Genomic DNA, 22,057 nt, shown 5'->3' on the forward strand with positions numbered 1-22,057 from the left:
TGCATTTATGAATCCATAACACATTAATTTCAAGTACGAAAATATATAAAAGAAATTCTGTAAAATTATTCTAAACACCCATAAGGTGCCCCATAATAAAAATAGCATTCTATACGGGAAACAACCTACTGTTAGAATATAGATTCTTGCATATCAGACTGGCGTTTCCGTGAGTTTTACCCATGCCGGAAATTTCATCTGGCTTGGGGGTGCCAGATGAGTCGCGTGCTGTACAATGGCACGCTCATGATGACGTCATTTAATAATAGGATCAAAATAGATGAAGATTAATATTTGGATCAACTGTAAAATGCCCATATCTTGCGAAAATAACAATATATTTATTCTAAAAATTCATAAACATGCTATTTCAAGTCCAATTTTATCAAGTTAATATTTAATCTATAAGGATCATCAATGGAGAATATTTGAGTTTTTTTTTTTTAATTTGAGCCCTACTTTAAATCTTTGTGAACACTGGACCAGGGTCTTGGGTAAGGTCCACTATAAAATACTTCAAACAAAATATTTTAAGCTCTCAGCCTTTCAATTATAGGAAAGATCTGTAAATTAGTCAATGAAAACACAAAATACTCCAGTGTCCTGATTGGAACAAACTATGTAATGGTCTATCAGACAATTTTACACACTATATATGTTAGCTCTGGACAAAATATTTTCAAGTTTTCCTAAATGGCACTATGCATAATCAAGTGATCCCTGGAGTAGACCAATTTAGAGCCTATGGCCAAGATTTGAACAAATTGTACAGTAAACAGTGCTACACACCAAAAATCTGAGTCTTAGTGCTTGCAGCTACAAAGGAGGAGATTTTTAAATTTTATTTTCCAATATGAGACTGCTTTATCAAGTGACCCCTTAGATGATACCAATTTTGACCCCAGGGTCATGACTTGTATAGGTCAATAAGACAATGCTACATACCAAATATCGAAGCTCTAGGCCTTGCATATCAGAGTTCTAGGCATTGCATATCGAAGCTCTAAGCCTTGCATATCAGAGTTCTAGGCCTTGCATATCAAAGTTCTAGGCCTTGCATATCAGAGTTCTAGGCCTTGCATATCAGAGTTCTAGACATCGTATATGAAAGCTCTAAGCCTTGCATATCGAAGCTCTAAGCCTTGCATATCAGAGTTCTAGGCCTTGCATATCAGAGTTTTAGGCCTTGCATATCAGAGTTCTTGGCCTTGCGTATCAGAGTTCTAGGTCTTGTATATCAGAGTGCTAGACATTGCATATCAAAGCTCTAGGCCTTGCATATTAGAGTTTTATGCCTTGCATATCAGACTTCCAGGCCTTGCATATTGAAGCTCTAGGCCTTGCATATCAGAGTTCTAGGCCTTGCGTATCAGAGTTCTAGGTCTTGTATATCAGAGTGCTAGACATTGCATAAGAAAAGCTTTAGACCTTGCATATCAAAGCTCTAGGCCTTGCATATCAGAGTTCCAGGCCTTGCATATTGAAGCTCTAGGCCTTGCATATCAAAGCTCTAGGCCTTGCATATTAGAGTTCTATGCTTTGCATATCAGAGTTCCAGGCCTTGCATATTGAAGCTCTAGGCCTTGCATATCAGAGTTCTAGGCCTTGCATATCAGAGTTCCAGACCTTTTATAGCAAAACTCTAGGCCTTGCATATCAGAGTTCTAGGCCTTTCATATCAAAGCTCTAGGCCTTGCATATCAGAGTTCTAGGTCTTGCATATCGAAGCTCTATGCCTTGTATATGAAAGCTCTAGACCTTGCATATCAAAGCTCTAGGTCTTGTTTATCATAGCTCTAAGCTAAAAAAAATCAGGATTTGCTTTCAACTGTCATGACACCCACAATTCTACATGGAATGGACTTGTTTAAACAACTTTGATATGACTACATGCAATGAATATTCCTGCTTTTAAAGGAAAAGTTTAAGGTGCACAATGGTCATAAGGTGACCACAAAAGCTTGCTGTGAGCACTTCAGCTCAGGTGAGCTAATAAGACAAACTTCTTTTTCTAGTTGTTTTTTCATTTCTTCGTATTTTCTACAACATCTAATATTACAAGAAATTCACCTGACTAAACTTTTCCCTAAGTATTAACTCTCCCAAATTTCTTATTATATAGAAATTCAAACAAATTTGACATTATATCTTCTTTTAGGTACATCAATAGTTTACAATTAACAAAATGTTTCAGTTACAGATTCAACCCCCAATAAGATATTGTCGAAGGCGAAGGCATAGGTAACTCTTCCCTTTATACTACTGTCCTATTAAATCTACAATTATATTTTATCTGAATTGTACAATATATTGATGTTACATGTATAGGAAATGCATTTGTAATAAACAAAAAAATCTACAATTACAGCAAGATCACTCGCACATTATTTGTTATTTTATTCATTCTTTACATCCATTGACTTAATACATACTTGTTCACATTAATTAATGTTATACATGAATAATTTATTTATGACACAATTGAACAGTTCTTCCAAACATACACTTTTCCATCTGATACAATTAATCATAAGTTAAAAACCAGTAGATCCAGGATAAAATTGAAAATCTTAACTCACTGTTCTTGTATGGTTTCTTATTTAGCCATTTCTAATTTAATTTAGATAAGAACTTATTATACTTATTTTAAAAATATGAACACATATGGCCCAAAGTACACATACATCAGCTTGTAAACATACTAATAGCAGACAAGCTCAGAAAAATCATCAATATAAAACACTATGTGTGACAAGTTCCAGAGCCACTGTACCAGAATGTGTCACTACAAGGGTTATTGACTATCAATATTTGTCACTTCACTATTTACAGATTATAATAAGCTTGATGGTTAGCTGTACAATTTGTCATCATAAAACATATGCAGTCGGCTCTGAAATGGTTCAAAGTCACTGTAAGAGTACATCAGATTGTCTGTAGCAGGTGACAAGGTCCATCAATATCCAATAGAAATCATGCCACTATGTACAGAAACAGTCAGCTTGGTCAATGATCATAGAGGTCCATCAAAATAGAAGTTGACTGAGACTAAAAAAAGGATTGGAGCACCACACTAAATACCATATTCCAGTATATACCAGACAAGGCGCTTGAATGATTTAATGCTAAAATTTCGCATTTTCATCCAACAGAATGAATTTTAAAGGTCTTATTCATCTCTTCACACCGATTTATATACGATAATAAATGAAAAATGTAAGAATCGGCGAAAAGAAATTAATAAATTTGTCTATTTTGTGATCATGATTTCTGCAAGCGTCTAGAGGTACTGTTCCAACACTGTAGTGAGTTTAATCCAATAGTAGTCATGCCAATATGTACAGAAACAGTCTGCGTGGTCAAGATTGACCTGGTCAATCCACATCCAACATAAAGTCATGCCACTATATACATCAACAGTCAGCTTGGTCTATGATTGTATGTACACATATTTGAAGTATCAAGACACGTGCAGTAGTTCTATATAACTGTTGACAGCTGTGGGAATGGATTCTGTTTACTGACAACCAACTTCTGATGCTGATAGGAAATGTATCCCTTTATTTTGTTCTGAAAATATATGAGGTATGTCACATGTAATGTATGGTATAACTGTATAGACAAACTCTTCTTTAACAGAAAATAAGGGGGAGCGGTGGCCTAGTGGTTAAGGTGTCTGCCTCTCAACCCAGAGATCATGGGTTCAAGCCCTACTCGGGTCACGACCATGTTTCTTCGTATGACACCAGTACTGGTTGGTTCCAGGAAGCGGACTCGAAAGTGATTAATATAAGTTGCAAGAACTTGTTACGCAATCGAGCTTAAATAAATATGTTTAAACCAACAGAAAATAAGGGGCCCTCTGTAGAGTAGTAACCTGTATGAAGCAATAGCATCATTTTTGTATAATAAGAGTAAACAATATGTATCACGTTTCACCAACAACCAAAATCTTTATCTACCAAAGAGTGTTGCTCTCTGTAGAGGTTGTAATGATATATATCTATAATATATCAATATCTCTTGACCTACAAGGGCTGTTCCAAATTCTGTGCCAGTCTGTTCAAAAGGTAAATTTAATAGGAACAAATTATAGATTTTAGTATGTTACAAACATACTGGTTGGGGACCATCAACCGGACACTTTTGGAACATTTTTCCGTACAGATTTCATAATTTTTAACCAATAGACCAAAAAAATTGACACAGTTCAGCTAGGTTCTACTCCTAACTAATAAACTAGTTTGTTTATTTCTGATTGTATTGACACTTGTATCTGAGGCTCGACAAGATGGGTATCAAAATGACCTAAATTGTCTACACTACAGTACCATCTGTCAGGACAGATATGTACATGATGTGATTTAATTCAGATAAAAGCCTGTGTGTTTTGAGTTTTAATTTGTAACATTATATACAATATGTCAGCAACAAATGCTGAAGTTTTGGATATTCTATTATTCACCCTGCAAATGATTATAGCTGGTATATGAGGTCAGGAATTGCTTTATTGACCCCCGAATTTCAACGTTAACATTCTTGAAATAGACATTAAAATATTACAATTTACGGAGGTTGAAATAAATTCATTTACTTAATTTTAAAAGAAACATGCACTTATTGTTGATAAAAAAGTGACTGACAACCACTGAACAAAGAAAATACTAAATTAAGCATTTTCGGGGCCGTCCGGGTTTGGTGGTAGTCCGGTTTTGGTGGTCCCCAACCAGTATACAATTGAAACATTGTTACAAAATTTCATAGAAAATCAAAAATATTTCAATGAATAACAAAATGTTGATGTAAAAATGATGACAAAGTATGTGAATTCTGCCACATGTCCAACATCAAAGACATTATACAAAAGAACTTGCATTTTTAATACATGTGTATATAGAAATTAAATGTGAATCTTTACGTACTAAAGTACTAAAAAGAAATCTATACAATTTGCCAAGGAATTTTGAGACAGCCCTTGTATCAACGACCAATGACAACTTACATCACATATAAGATTGGCTACAATACATGCTGTTTCATCATCGTCTATTTCTTCTACCTCCATCCACTGTAAAGCTCTCGTAAATGACTGTATAGGCAACTGGTGAGTTTTCTTTATCAAATATCTGTCAAATAAATATGAATTCTCAAATCATAACATGCTGATACTAAAAGTAATTAGACATTGCTAAAAGTATAGAGCCAGGCCAAATGCACATCCTTGCTATCTCACCAGGCTCTATACTGTTGGTAGCTCAACTTTTGCATTTTGATTTTGAAATCCCTCAAATTTTTTAAAAGCACGTTCCATAATGAAAGCTGGGTGAATCGATGTCACAAATTGTGCAGGTTAAAGGTTAAAATTTATTTCTCTTTTTAAGTCAAGTCAAATCATTACTGTGAAGATCTTAAAGTTGTATTCCAGTTTTTCTGATGGAGGAAGTCTTCTGATGCCAATTTGTACATAATATTTGCCACAAGTGGCTGTAGTAGTTATCCTTTTGGAAGTAGTCAACACAAATTGCTCTTAAGGCAAATTGCATGACAATGGGACAACCAGACAATGATAGATCTGTATAACATTATATAAGATATTGCCCAACAAAAATTATGACATCTTGTCTAAACTGGTTTTTTAACATTACACGATTGCACAGAACCTCGTTTTTTAAAGAAATGTCTCATCATAAAGACTTGTTAGTAATTTTAGTTGGTGTGGCAGGGCGTCAAACTTGTGACCCCTGTAATTGCAGTCAGACCTTGTTACCACTGGGCCATCTTACTTTGATACATGAGCATGTTCATTAAATATATTTTTTCGATCAATTAGATATTAGATAACATTCCGAGAGCACCAAATACATGTATATAACAAATGTAATAATGTAATTAAAGGGGAACAGTGGACTAGTGGTTAAGATGTCTTTCAACCCAGAATCATGGGTTCAAGGCCTAATCAGGTCACAACCATGTTTCTTCATGTATTCATATGTCACCTGTACCAGTTGGTTTCAGGAAGCGGACTCGAAAGTCATAAATATAAGTTGCATGAACTTGTTTCGCAATCAATCTTAAATAATTATACAATATATGTTTAAACCAACAAATGTAATGAAGATTTTATACATACACTTTTTTGAACAAATTTCTGTAGGCAATAATCTTCAGTTTTTCAAGGATAAGATAAATTCCACACTTGATGAAATAGTGTTCGTGTTTCTCCATCACTGCATTCAGTTGACGAATATTACCTGACCTAGAAATACAAAGTAATAAGACAACATTTAGTTATTACATTTTGAAATAAAAATAATTATAATATAATAAACATTTATCAACGGGTTTATTGTCATGATTATATTAGAGCTCTAATCGATAGAAACAATATTGAATGTCTAATTACAAACATTCACCCACAGCATATACAGAAGCAGGTATACATGTCTAACACTATGTTCTGGTTACATAATGGAAAAATTTCATAGCAATGATGACAAAAAATGGTCAGGAAATACATGGGCATTTATAAACAAGACAGTGAACTGAACATGTACTTTACTGTTTAAACAGGTATGAAAGTGAATGACAGACAAGTAATTAGAGGAAATTATCAATATATTGATGTATCGTTAATATTTGTCATCCTATATCGATATGTTGTTGATATACTTTGCACTGAATCAATGACAGCTCTAGATGATAAACTTAAAGATAAATCAGCATATATATCATTCTTATAATCTAACAACAAAAAACAAAAGAGATGCCAGTATGATAGCATACTTAACTATTCTCAAACAAAGCCCTGGGAAATAGGGAAATTCACAAAAGTGAAAATTTCATAAAAAGAGTTATAGATCTTGTAAGTGATTAACAATAACGATCCAAAAGGTATGTCTGATGTTGCAAATTAATTTTGTGGTTCTGCAGATGAATCTTGCAAGCATTGTATCAATTTATTAAAGGAATTATACATAAACAGTACTTCATAACCTTAATAAAACTTTCCTATTTGTAAAGCTCTCAAAGAGGTTATTTTCTGTCTAAAAGCTATACGTACATAAATCATGGACAGTGAAATAGGCATCTATAAGTTTTATCAAACATTTCAAAAAGCATATTAAATTACAATAACATAAAAGATAAACAAATCTTACCCGACTGCCTCTGACACTTCTAAAAAGGCTAAGAGATCATATTTCCTCAGTAACTCAGATTTTGGCATCTGTCCCTAAAATATGTCATGACATATATATCTATCATTTTCTTTAAAGAATATCTCATTAAAAAAACATAATTTGCAAAAAATTTGCGATAATCTTTCAAATGCATGTAAAAACAATGATTTCATCTAAATAAAAGCTCATTTTTCTGACATCACTACCTAATATTGACACAAATTGTGTATTATCCCAAAAAGATCCAAAAAGTAACATCAAAAGTTACCATGAACAACAGCATCATGGAGACCCGGAAATGAGCAGATAAATTAGTTCTAAATAAACTTATCAATTAATCAACATTGTTTTTACTAAAACATTCAAGTCTTTAATACTGGAAAAATATTTGTAGCTTTTGTTTCTTTGAGCATAAAGCAACTTTAAAGTCTCCAAACTTTTAGCTCTCATTATCTAAAATAACTATCAGCACCAATATCATAATAAAATATGTAAACAAAGCCAAAGTATAATAACTACCAGCAACATTTTAACTGGAACCAGAAACTGTAGAATCAATCTCTTATTTTTGGTACTTTCTCTATGGCAATGTTCAAAAGCAAAACTCAGATACTCTTCAGCTGCAAATACATGAAGGTAAAATAAGTCTACATTCACATGAAAATTTCTTTTAAAATCATTATCATCATTATAATTATAACAAAGAATTCATTTGTAGGGTTTCCTTGTTTATCTGGTTTTTACTCCCATTTTCACATATTTTTATTTGGTTGCATCTTGCGGATAACTAACCAGTCATTACCAATTCCTCTACATGCAACTTACAGCTAATCCCACATTGGACAGGATTACCAGGGGTGAGAGACAAATGACCATTAGACTAAATGTCTTGAGATCAATTGTCTCTCAACCCAAGATGGAACTAGAGAAGTTTCTTGAGAATACCTTTTGTTAAACACAATTTTTCTGAAGTTTACAAAGGGCTATAATTGGCATCTTGGAAAGTGACCTTCAAATTAAAATCCTGAAGATAAACGTGAAGTTTAAAATAAACATCTTTGATGGAGGATCTGAAATGAGGTTATATATGAAGTTGCATGCACACATTTACCAAACAGTGTCAAGAAATTTTTTGAGGATACCAATGGCCCCAGACTAGCTGTAATCAATTTGCTCCTTCATTCGATAAAATTCGGCATTTCTTAATGTTCATAAAAATTGGCATGAACTTGAAGGCATGCTTCTTTAACAGCAAAATGTCTTACACATTTAAAAGCAAATGCATAAAAGCTCATTTGTAAAGATTATTTCTCTTATTTTAGGTTGGGTTTCACCTTGCAGCAATATTGTTAAGTCATATGTAGACTTTCCAGTTTTACGTGGGGAGGAAGAAATCAATTGCCCTTTGCATTATTTCAGGCAAAAACACCTGTGTAGAAAAAAGCTAGCTGAAAAGCTTTCTCACATGAAATAATCCAAAGTTCCTGGCAGTATTTGAGCCCACAGGAGTGGGGGCAAATGGTTTTAAGTCAACTACCTAAACCTTTGGTCCACAGACACCCCATGACTTGTAATTAAAACATCAACAAAGCTGTTTTTAATATCAAAACTAGACAGGCCTGTTGTGATTTATATACTAAGATGTCTTGCAGCTATAGGTAATGCTTAATTATTTTCATTTTTACAAAACAACAAAACATTACTTCTAAGAAAATCATTTTTGCAATTTGTGGCTATATGGATGAAGTTAAATATTATGTCAACTATTTACCTTTCTTAAAATCACCATCAAACATGGCTTTTTGTCCCACATAATATCTGCAAATTGAAATGTAATTTCTCAAATTATCAAAGCATTATCAAATAAGACCTGTCAAAGGAAAGCATTCTTGACTAAATATATATAAAGTTGTAGAATGGAGAGAATCTGCTACACATGAATATTGTATATAAACAGAATAAAATGTTCTGCAGCAAAATATAATTTTGTGCATGTGCCATATGCTTTATTGGAAATTTACTTACATATCTATTTCATACAGATATAATAGAATTATTCTTTTTAAAAATTCTAATAAAACTTTTGTAAACAGCAGAAAACATAAATATACCGGTACTTCAAAGCATTTTTATTGTTAAAATGGTAAGACAGATTTAGTTCTGAGATAATTAGCCAAGAAAATTGTGTGCCTGGGCTTTTTATAATATATATGACGATCGCCCTTCGCTGACATCTATGTAATGTCAGTTTGTAAAATCAGTCGTCTTGCAGTAGATATATTGAGATTATGAAATAATATGCATTACAAATACAAAAGCATGAACCAATGTAATATATATATTAGATTATTTACAAACACAAAGTTTTACCTAAATGTTATAAGGTGAGACAGGCTAAATTTGTCTTTCATTGGTAAACTATCTATTGCACGAATCAATGGCTTACACAGATGCAGTTTGTTTATCTGTAAAAAAAACATTAACAAGATTCCAGTATACATGCATTTCCATTTTGTCTTAGAACTTTATTTAAACATATATTATGCTCAAATTGATATTTGAAAATATTGAAAATTGCTACACTATTTCTTTGTAAATATATAATCAACATGTTCTGACTTCACACAAAGTAGATATGGTATGTTTTAAACTCTACACACTATAGGAGGCCAAAATATGAATATATAGTGTCATAGTGTCATTAAAAAAAACTGGTATTTTTTTTTAAAAGAAAGGACCAACTATACTTAATCTGTATTAGGGAATGCAGCTTCCCATACATAGTTTGTACATTATTTTATTCAAAATAGACATATTCAGTAAGAATTTCATAGATTTCAATAAATTTCTGTGATAAAATTATTTTACTCAAAAATGAGCATAGTATATCTTTAAAGTAACATTGTGCTGTCTTTTTTTATTTTTAATTTGAGCTGAATTAGTACTATATTTTAAGAGATTGACTATTATAATGGTGATGCCTAATAATTGATAATGAAAATATTATTAATGTACTTAAACTAAGTAAATAAATTTTTACACTATAATGCTATTTATCTTACCTTAAAGTAAATCTTAAACAATTGATTTACAAGATTCAACATCCCCCATTTCTTAGTATCTTCAATAGCTGCCCGGCTGAAAATTTAACAAAATTATTTTGAATCAAGGGTTTGGTTCACTTATGGCCAACTTTGGCGTAAAAATGTTCATCAAAATCTTTTTTTTTACATATTTGCATAGGTCTAGGATGGGTCTACACACACATTTGATTTTGGTTAAGCCAGTAGCCGTCCAGGTAGCTCAAAAGGTAAAGAGTTGGACTGTGAATCGGGCGACCCAGGTTTGATTCCCAGACGGCGCAGGTCACTTTCGTTGTGATTGATCATGAAATCTTTTTTACAGTCATTTGCACTGTACCTCTGCTCTGATATGATATGCTCCGATAAGTTTCGGTTCCTTGCGAAAGTGAAGGCAGCAAGTGCTGTTAAACTGCCTGACAGCCTGCTCAGGAACAATGCGCTCTGGTAAACTCAATGTGGCTAACTGTCGTAATCCGGAGCATCAAGGAATATGTAATCAAAATAAATATACATGAATAATTAACATACTTGTCACTGGCGCAAACTCGGAAACATCCCATGAGAGTATCAGCGGCCTTTTCTAATCTCTCGCCATATTTTCCCTTTCCTTGTCTCACAGCCTGCTGATCAGCCTGTGTAGAAGGATAAAATCATGTACTTAAATTTTCGAACATTTCCATATACATGTACATAATAGCTGACAAATATTTAAAACAAGACCTTAAAATTTTTAACTATTTCTATATACAGAAAAGTTGACATATTTAAAATCTCTTCATTAAAAATCTCTTCATTACAGACAATAAATAAATGGATGGGAAAACAAGTTATTGCTACCAAATTAGGTTGTAGAATTTGTTTATTTGAATTTGTTTTGTCATAAAATGTTTATAAAACCATTTCTTATAAAAATCAATTAATTTGTTTACAAAACTGTTTTTATTCCCAAGATTACCAAAAAGAATCATATATCTAAATGTGTAGGTGTAAAATAAAATCATACCTTATTGGCAAACAGTCTCAGATCTAAACATATAGCAAACAAAAGAGGCAGAGACCAGTTCTCATCTTTTTGACTCTGAAATATCTTTGAAAATGATCTGACAAATGTTAAGGACAATATTTAGTGATGTAACCTTCAATATAGCTGGATTTGTTTTTTTTTTAAATCATATCACTTACAAGTTCTGCTGATAAAATTAGAATTCCGACAACACATCTTCAATAGAATTTTACAAACATTATCCTTTCAATATAGGTACATGTACCATGGTATAATTTTTTTACCAAGAAACAAATTTTATTAAGTTGTAACAGATATCCAAATATAACTTTTTATTATATACTTATAATTGAAATATGAGAAATATTGATGAAATAAAATGCATATTTTCATTTTCTGTATTTTAACTGTAAAAACATTTTTTTGCTGCAGTGAAATATATTTCTTCTAAATTCAGCCAATACATAAAATCTAAGTGAAAGTCTGTCAAATTGTAATGTTAAAAGGAGAAAAATGTAAATAATAAACAGAAAATTCAAGTTATTTCTATAAATAGCATGTACAGGATTTATTTTCATCTTGTGGTAGTATTTTCTAAGCCCACTCATGAAATATTTATTTTATTTCCACTCTATTAAAATAAATGCTGTATTTATAGAAAAAAACTTGAATATCCTCTATATATATATCTTATATATATCTTTTATTCCTCCATTGAATGAAGAGCAGAACAAGCATACATATAAATATCACACATATATACAAAATTATGACAATTCAACAAACATAATACAGTAGTATGTCAACAAACTAGTCAAATATCAATAACATTGTACTAATTTTTGAGAGTTCACAAATGTATTTTGATAACACGTACACATATTTAACAAATGCAAATATTTAGTGTCAGTAAAGAGGCCAAAGACTACGGACTGAAGTAAGATTTCATTAATTAGTAGAATATTTATTTAGTTACATTTGTGCTACCTATACCAGGGTAACATTTAATATAACTCTACAATAATAATAGTCAAAATATTGAAGATAAGTGAGAACATAAGAGATACTACTTTTTGGTGGTAAATGCAAAGTTTTATTTGATAGAACAGTCTATTTCGAAATTATTGATCGAAACTTAATAGACTGAAACAAACAAAAATAGCGTCAATATAGTAATACCTTTAACAACAGCCTGCTTAAGTACGAAACGAAAACATTAAGCTGGACAGCAAAAGGATGGGATGTCTGAGATATTTCTTTATATGAAAAAAATTAATGTATATCAGAAAAAGAAACTTAATATAGCAAAATCATAAATGCAAGATCGTTTATCTGTTTGTGACAATGACATTTAAGTTTATATAAGCATACATCGTCAATTTTAAGGCATAACAATACAGACGCAAAAATAAATCAGACTACATGTGTGCACTCATAGCACATTGTAAACTCTAACATTATAAGGAAAAAAATTGCGTAACTACAAACTAAGTTTGAGACTTAAGGCAAACAGAGGCAAAGCTAAAAGTACAATTTGCAATTACAGCATACCTAAAATATAATATATTATAGGTTGTCACATAGTTTCACTATAGAACCTAAGTTAATGTTTGGGGTACCATGGCATTGATATACCTCACTAGCCAACAATTCAAGAAAGCGTTATTACATATCATTATTGCCGATCTGAGCAAAGTGATACATTGTTCACGAGGGCTCTGCGACCTTAGATTTGCGAATAGACGTAGCCCAAACACTGTGATGAAACGATTTAACATGGCACTCCGTAAATTTTCATTTGCATTACAGAAGATAATAAAATGTACAATAATATCATCTGACACACATGAACATTTTGAACACGTCTGTAAATAATTCGCAGAGTATATTTTTCCAGTGATAGCTATCAATTTTTTACAGAGCATTGTCATATATGAATTTCCTCTAGCAGTTTGCCATAATAAGCAGTGACTGTTCGGTTTCAAAATTTCGCACAATAACGAAAATTCATCCTGTTCTACAAGTCTTAGATATCTGTTTTGAACATCAGGGTTAATTACATGTTGTAACAATGTTCGCTTCCACACATATTTTGAAGGAAATGTCCCTTCATTTAGATAGATCTGGAGTACATGAGACAGATTATACTTTTGCAAGAGTCTGAATATATCAGGAATGAATCCCAGATAACAAGCATCAAACTTCATAAATCTAATAAGTCTGTTGTTAAACACATTCTTTGCTAAATATCGGTTAGAAAGCCGACATAACTGACCAAGAAACTGTAACTTCCTATGTTCAATTATTTTTTCTAAAGCACTTAGATTTAAAGTACTTAAGGCAAAGTCTGTACTTATACTTATATGTAAGGACTGCATGTATTTTATACAAAATCTGTGTGATCTTTCTAATTTTATCATGTCAGTGTCTGAAATGCTACTCCAAAGCTCACATCCGTATAAACTCTTCGGAATGACTATTGAATTATACAATATCTTAGAAGAAACCGGATTTAATCCATCTGGATGAACTCCACTATTACATATATTCAAAAAAGTCCCCCTTAGTTTATTACATGCATCTGCAATACAGGATTTCGTAGAGAGAAAAGAGTCACATTTTATGCCGAGATGTACATAACTATCTCCTTGATTAACATAATTGTCACCGAGCATATAATGTCGTATTTTACTATCAGGTTGGCGTTCATTGAATACTATCACCGAACACTTGTTAGCATTGTATTGGAATCTCCAACGACTTGCGTATGAATAACAAATATCCAACATAGACTGCAAACCATTTGAAGAGAATGATATCAATACCATGTCGTCTGCTACTGTGGGTCCAGGTCCAGTCCGTACATACAAATACCTAAACCACTACCCTGTAATTCGTTGATAAGTCCATTTATGTACGCAAGATAGAAAATTGGCGAACATTTGCCTCCCTGCCTTGTACCTTGTAGAACATCGAACCACTTAGAACGTAGACCTTGATATTTCACACAACTTTGCATGTTTGAGTACATAGATTTGATCGCTCTAAACGAAGTTGAGTCAATTCGAATCTCATTTAAAAGTTTAAACAGCAACCCCGAATGCCAAACAGTGTCAAAAGCTTTGCGGCCGTCCATAAAACAAACATACACTCTAGAGCCATACTCTCTTGCAAAGAAAATGCTTTCCCGTAGAACGAATGACATCATTAAACATCCTAAACCATCTTGAAAGCCGCCCTGTTGTACATTGATAGTTTCTAGAATATTATCTTGACATCTTTTTAAAAGTACCATTTCAAAAACTTTCATTATTACAGAAGTCAATGTAATTGCACGGTAGTTATCAGGGTTGTCTTTTCTTTTGTTTGAGCCTTTATGAAGTGTGACAATTACACCTCGTTTCATGTTATCGGGGACATATCCATGACGTAACATAAATGTGTATACGTTAGCTAAAATAGGCGATATAAATTCTTTTGCCAAAATTAGGTGTTCATATTGTAGATTGTCATCTCCACCCGCTTTTCCTCTTGGGCATAAACTTATGGCATCATTCACTACTTCCGGCAAGACGACGACATCCGGATCCGGAATGATGGTATTTTCAGTTGACTGAATTTCCCGATCAACGATATTCTTCCAATTTTCATCAAACATCGTATTCGAAGTTGGCATATACAATGATTTAAAATAATTTCCCCATCCTAGAGTTATTTCACTACGATCTCTAACTGTACACCCATTAAAGTTCATGCCAGCACATAACGAAGAAGATTCAGTGTTTTTTCGTCTGGCCTTGATTTTTTTCCAAAAAGTGTCTGAGTCCAGTTCTGCATTTCGATCTAACTCCTCGTTCTGTTTCATGAGATATTGCTTAACAACTTTCCTATGAATTCGACGGAAATTACATTTGGCTTTTTTGTAATTATGAAACGCCGGGTGAGAGTCATTTCGCGGTCTACCTTCTTTACACCACTTCGTTCTTAGTTTCAACTGTTCACTTTGTGCAGCCTTTAATTCACTATTCCAATAGGGTTTCAAATATTCGGCACATTTTTTACCGGAAATGCCCTTGATGAATATTGATACACTTTTGACACGATTAAATCAAATGCATTATCAATGCCTCTTGGGTCAAAGTCACAATAACTCAACTCTGCAAGATCACAGTCATTCTGTAATAATGTGTTATATTGTCTTAAGTTTACTTCATTTACTTTTTTCCAATTGATACACTTTTCTTTTATCAATACATTGTTTAAATCTGCACAAGGTAAAATTAGTTGGGCAATAATTGGTCTATGTCTTGAGACATTTAGACAATGGTCATCCATAATATGACAATAACTTACACAATCAATAATTTCTACAGGGACACATATATAGTCAATCATAGAGTGATACATATTATCATATGAAACATAGGAAATCTGAGGACCTGAACATATAGACGAAGTATTAATTGCGACAAGATTCGTATCATTGAAAAACTGTCTTAAGCATTTATCACGTGTAATTTTTGAATCTATCATAATGTTTGAGTTAAAATCGCCCAACAACAGGACTGACCCTTTGCAGGAGTAAATGTGCCACAAATTATACAACTCATCTATACAATTTAAATACATAGAAACAGGATTATTACTACATGGCAAGTACACCTGAAACAAAAACATATATTGTCCAGGTGAAGTTTGCAACTGAATGCCGCAAATACGGTCACTGTCCGTTTGAAGTGGTGTAACATAATCATTCAAACGTTTATGCCAAAGTAGCGCAACACCTCCTTTACCTACTCTTCTTTGGTGAGGTACTAATAAGTCTTTGTCACATTTCACTGTAAATCTGTAATCTGATATTAAGGAATCTAGAAAATGCACATTTTGTGGTGTCAAAAAATGTTCAGATATACCACATATATCAACGTTATACTTCAGTAATGCATCACATAAATACGAAGAACTGGACATGATTCCAGTAACATTCCATGTAAATAAATTGAAATTCATACATAAAGAAATAATGTTTTTCAGGACAATATAAAACATATACATGTTGTAAACACTGATGAACATTTGTGTACATACTTAGTCAATATTCTCATTCCGCCTCATGCGGATGTTGTTATCGTTTCTGCGTTCACGTCGAAAACGTGGAGGTAATCTGTCATTTGTAGACCTCGTATTGTTACGATTCCCGCTCTTAATTTTGTCACGTGGTAACCATTGCTTACACGTGACCCCCTGCGGCCACACATTTTCATGTAACAATCTATCGGAAGATTTATCGTCAATAACGCACAAGCGAACAATTACTTTATTTAGTACCTTTTTTGATGGAAATATACTAATATTTTTGACAACACTTCCATTATCATGCACGATTTTGTATATATCGTCCGTAGACACACAAGTACCGTATCCGCCTACAAACAATTTCCTTGGCTTACGGCGTACTTTTTTGATAAAGCAATCTTTCGCTACAGATTCTTCGTGAAAAGTGACTCGAACAGGGATCGACATAGGTGTAGAATTTCCGGCGCTGGTATCACTTCTTACTCCAGATGACGAGTCAGTCGTCACCTTTGAGAGACAACTGTTCGTAGCTCTGTCGTTAACAACTGTTGCATTATTATAATCCATAGGTGTTGACGGCATTTTGCATTGTTGTGTGCTAGCGTAAGGTCTTGAAACCGGAAGTGGCCACATCATTATCGGTGGTGGAGGATATCTGGGTGGAAATGGTGGTAGCGACGGTGGTGGCATTGGCGGTGGTGGCATTGGTTGTGGTGTGCTTGAGACCGCTCTCCGCTTACACGACTTAGCTTCCGTTGAATTTTGAGGGGCCATTTTTAAAATTGTATTGTCAGTATTAGATACAGATTTACCACCATAAAATGCCGTAGCTAACTTTTCAACTGTTAACAGCTTTGATTCATCTAAGAAGTTTTCCAACTGTTTGACCCGACTTTCTGTTGATTTTATCATATTCTCTAACGGTTTGATGTCAACAGCTTGGTCACTAGATGTTGGTTTCAAACTGTTTTGAATATAGTTTGCTATCGATCTGTTACATTCATGTAGATCTTTTTTAATGCTTTCTACAGTAGAGCTTATAATTTTCATTTGATCAGATCGAACTTTTTCCGCAGCGAGAGCTGACTGTTTCATATTTAAAACATCAGTTTGTACCTGTGATAAAGTGTCTTTCAGTAATTTAAATTCAGCAACATTAATCACAGACGACACTTTAGAATGTTCACTCTCTATTCGATTCTTTGTCGGAGTATTATTACTAAGAGTCTGGCTTCTTACCCGTCCTGTACTAAATGAGCGTGATTTCCCATTGCTTATCATTTCTTGTAATGTTAAAAGGAGAAAAATGTAAATAATAAACAGAAAATTCAAGTTATTTCTATAAATAGCATGTACAGGATTTATTTTCATCTTGTGGTAGTATTTTCTAAGCCCACTCATGAAATATTTATTTTATTTCCACTCTATTAAAATAAATGCTGTATTTATAGAAAAAAACTTGAATATCCTCTATATACACTTTAACCATTAAAGAATAAATACATGTAGTAAAAATATGAGGATAACATTACAGAAAATAAACAACAACAAAAAAAACAACAATAATCAGAAACCCAAAAATGGAGGTTAAAACAAATAGCATTGAATTTCCACAAAACATGCAATCTGTCACCCATAAAAATCACTTTATTTAGATAGTACAGTACAATCTATGCTGAACAGCCCTCTGTATAGAAACCACCTCTTTACAACAACAGTATCAAAGTAAGTCTTCAAAATAATTCAACCACTGTGGAGGGAACACCTCTCAGCAGCCAGTGATTTTTTTTTCAATTTTAAAAACAACCTGTGCCTTTTTGAAGGTGAAAATATAGCATGATAAATCAGAAAAGGGACAAATATGAAATCAAATTCTCACAACTGTGAATGGAACTTACCCACATATTTTATAAAATTTTCAATTTCAATTGAATTAAACATACATGGCACATAGCAGAGCCTATCTATAGGGACATATTTCTGTCTTTCAGTCAATTTAATTTATCAACTAGCTGATATAAGTCAGCTGATATTAAGCCATGGTTCTGGCAAGAAAGTGCACAGGGGAAAATATTAGCATTTGTAGGGGAAAATTCTGGGCTAGAGGAAACAGCCGTTATTGGGCTGTAAAATACAGGTGAAAATCACTGGCAACAACTGAAATCTTGGTCTCCCAAAGGCTCTATGGAGGTTGTACTGTATTTAGACAAAAGGATACAACACTATAAATGACTGACAATCGTAAGCTTCAACAAAATCACCATTTGCTACAGCCCAGCTACATCTGAAAATATATAATATATGTACATAAATTATGATGAAAATACATGTACATATGAAAAAACCAAGTTATAATTACAACAAATTCATCAATTTATTATAAGTTATTGAATGCACTTGTACAACGTATATACATGTATATATTTCCAGATGTTATTTGACTGGTGAACATCTGATTACTTGTAAATAATGTACAAGAAATAGCCGAACACTTACAATCAAGAATTAAAACTTCAATTTCCAATACACTTAGGAAAGAAAAAGCAAAATTGGGTCAAAGTTAGATCTGCAAACACATTTTACTATTTAACTGAAAATAATTTAAGTGATACAATGAAAAGAAAGAACCCTTGACTCTATAAAATGGGACTTATAAGAGGGTCGAAGCAAAAACAACAGATTTCATGGCAAAATTAGAACCCTGTCTTATAAATAATCTGTCAACAAGCAAGTGATTATAAGTGGGTCATAGCAAAAACAATACAGATTTTAACACATTACTGAGAACCCCATCTTAAAACTATCTTAAAATGTTTAATTTCTAATGTTTAAAACAATCAAACCTAAATATATGAATTTAACACAACTTGACATGCCAACCAACATTGAAGACTGAAATATATTTTGCCTCACCTTAAATGAGCAGCAACTACATCCTCCCATGGGGGTTCAAACACACGACTGACTGCTGATTCCGGCTTCTCAAGTTGAAGCCTGGGATTTGCAACATGTGGATGGTTGAAGCCTAGCAGTTCCTACATAATCAATCAAGAACAACATAATAAGCACTTCGTTTTTATGTTACTTTTCAAAGAAAAATATACATAATATCATAATTTACAAACAAAAAAGCATAAATAAAACGTTATACAATACAGTAAACACTGAAAAGTAAAAACACTTGACTATAAAATGTGATTTATTAGAGGGTCAAAGCAAAAACTGCCAAATTAAAGGCAAAATTGTCTTGAAAATGGACAGAAAGCTTGATCTGCTGGAACTGAAAGTGCTATCTATCACCAATACCTATCTGTACATCAGACAGTATGACCAGGCTCTATATAAATGTTGGCTGACTTAACTTCAAATTTTAAGCTTGATATCCACAAAAACAGATAAAGGATGGATCCAAAAATGGGAGCCTTTAAGGTGGATAAGTCTTGTTAAACCATTACCCAATATACATCACACATTTTAACATCTTTTTCACCCCCCCCCCTTTTTTTGTTGTTTCAAATGGTGAAAAAATGCTTTATTTAGGCCCCCAACACTTGTTTTGTTTGGGAAATGTTGTTTAAAAAAGTGACCACTTTTTCGGCGCGGCTCCCAAATCAAAAGATACATCAGGGGGTTGCCAGAAGGAGGATGTGCCTCCTTCTGTTTGGGGGGTTTTGAAGGGGGGGGGTTGTCCCCCTCATCGCCAAGAAATTTTTGGACTTGTGAGAGGCTAAAATGACCCCAGATGGATCATAAGGTAACGTGTAACCAACGCTGAAAAGCAGTTGACTCTATCTCAATCCATTGAGAAGTTGCAGCACTTTGAAATCAATTTTGATGGAAAAAATCAACGCAAAATAGTGATTTTTGGCAATTTTGAGATGTCCATTTGTTGCCATGGTAACAGGAAATTTAAGGCTGGGCATGTTGTTACAAAGGCAATGGTCCAGTCAACATTTGTGCCAAGTTTGATTAGTATTGAAGCAGTTTTTATAGTTTTATAGCCATTTGAAGCAGTTTTTATAGTTTTATAGCAATTTGAACGGGAGACTTTTCAATGAAAACAGCCTTTTTTCACAAAATGCTTATGAAGTAATTGGTTAAATTTAGAAGGTTAAATAAGCATCTTCCAAACAGAGAAAAACTTTCTTTGGTTTATCGGAATTAATTTCAATTTGATTGTGTAGGAAGCTATAAGCTTACATGTATAAAGACATTTTGAATCCGTTCTTGGAACCAACCAGTACTGAACAGTGACTGTAAAGTTTCTTGTTCAAGAAAACAACGACATGCCCCTTACAAGTTTTGAACCCATGACTTTGTACTGATCATTACATTACTAATTTGATGTGTTTGATGTGTTAACCTGACTCGGCCTGTCGGCCATGCCGCCACAAACTTTATTCATTATTGACAATTATTAAAACTCCTTACCCCCGCCTTTTCTCCATCATACTGCTGTAAGCTGTTATATAACTGAAAAGGACAGTCAGAATATATACTTTTGTTCACTAATTTTTGTAATTTAAAATATAATTATCTAACACAAAGACAGCATAACGTTTTGAGCATCATCAATAAATAGAAAATAAATAATTCAATTTACAGATCAGTTTCTGGCATTTAAATTCTATGTATATATTACGGGGAAGTCAAAGACCGGGCCCGCAAAGCGGGTCCGGGCTTTGGCTTACCCGGCTATAGACTACACGTGAATATTGAAAAGAAAATCAAATAAAAAACATTTAAAAAATATATAGAATTCTATACCTATCAATAAAATTTTCAGTGTCAGTTCTAGTCGGGCGCCGCTATTTACAATGTATGTCAATGATAATAGGCGGGGTATTCCGATAACGGAACAAATCTCAACTTTTCGGATTAGTAATAATCGTCGAGTGTTCCGAGTGAAAACGGAAGCGGTGTATGTAATATCGAATGGCACCTTTAAAACGGAAAGAATGAAAGGATTTTTTTAACGACTTCCCCGTTCATAGGCTTTGCCTAATTTCATATTAGTGATCATCCGTGCTGTTCTACAGAAATTAGAAACTTCGACTGGAGCGATAGAGACTAAAGAATGTTTCTAATTTCTGTACAAAAGATACGGATGAATACTAACATACTCAGTGTCAAGCTTTATTTGGCTTCATTAAAATTCACTTTATTATAAATGTCATAACTACTTTTACAAACGCTGTTCTATGAAGCACTATCAAACGAAGGAAACATTTATCGTTAAAACTCAACAATTAAAAGGGCACAGAGTTCGGAGAAGAAGATCAGGTTCGTCTGGATGCAAATTTTTTGCATTTTGGTTCGATTTGTTTTGGGTCCGAAACGTTCTTTTCGCGAATTCGATAATAAATCGACAACATTTTCAATAAAAAACCGCTATATGTATATTAAAACTGATGAAGATACTGCAACATTCTATTTTAAATCAATTCCATGGGGTAATTGTAATCGTACCACATTAAAATATTGATTTAAACTCCATTGTGCCATTTTGTTGATTTCATGGAGGCGGCCATTAAACAAAAGTTTAGTACGCGGTTCACGGGATCTAAATGCGTCACTTAAATTGATAATTGTCAAAATAGACATGTTAGATTTGTCACAACAAGCATATTAGACAACTATTGCTGTGATAAATTGATATGTTGATTATGTTCATCAAATGATATTGAAACTAATCCAATGATAATTTAATCTTCTAC

At 33.2% G+C, this 22,057-nt stretch overlaps 1 protein-coding gene across 1 annotated transcript; it reads right to left on the reverse strand.

Moving 5' to 3' along the window:
• Positions 1 to 2,003: 2,003 nt before the first annotated feature.
• On the reverse strand, positions 2,004 to 21,907 carry LOC132749841 (PCI domain-containing protein 2-like). Its single transcript, XM_060739751.1, has 14 exons — positions 21,810 to 21,907; positions 20,772 to 20,813; positions 19,254 to 19,375; positions 18,559 to 18,624; positions 11,265 to 11,361; positions 10,790 to 10,893; positions 10,241 to 10,316; positions 9,549 to 9,643; positions 8,950 to 8,996; positions 7,698 to 7,798; positions 7,158 to 7,231; positions 6,131 to 6,256; positions 5,003 to 5,126; positions 2,004 to 3,570 (listed from the first exon to the last, which is right to left on the reverse strand). The coding sequence occupies exons 1-14, from the start codon at positions 21,843 to 21,845 to the stop codon at positions 3,481 to 3,483; spliced, it is 1,200 nt and encodes a 399-aa protein (XP_060595734.1). The 5' UTR covers positions 21,846 to 21,907; the 3' UTR covers positions 2,004 to 3,480.
• Positions 21,908 to 22,057: the final 150 nt, after the last annotated feature.

Source organism: Ruditapes philippinarum, unplaced genomic scaffold (genome assembly GCF_026571515.1).
Source record: "Ruditapes philippinarum isolate M1 unplaced genomic scaffold, ASM2657151v2 ctg5986_1_1_1_1, whole genome shotgun sequence".
In the NCBI taxonomy this organism is placed as follows: Eukaryota; Metazoa; Mollusca; class Bivalvia; order Venerida; family Veneridae; genus Ruditapes; species Ruditapes philippinarum.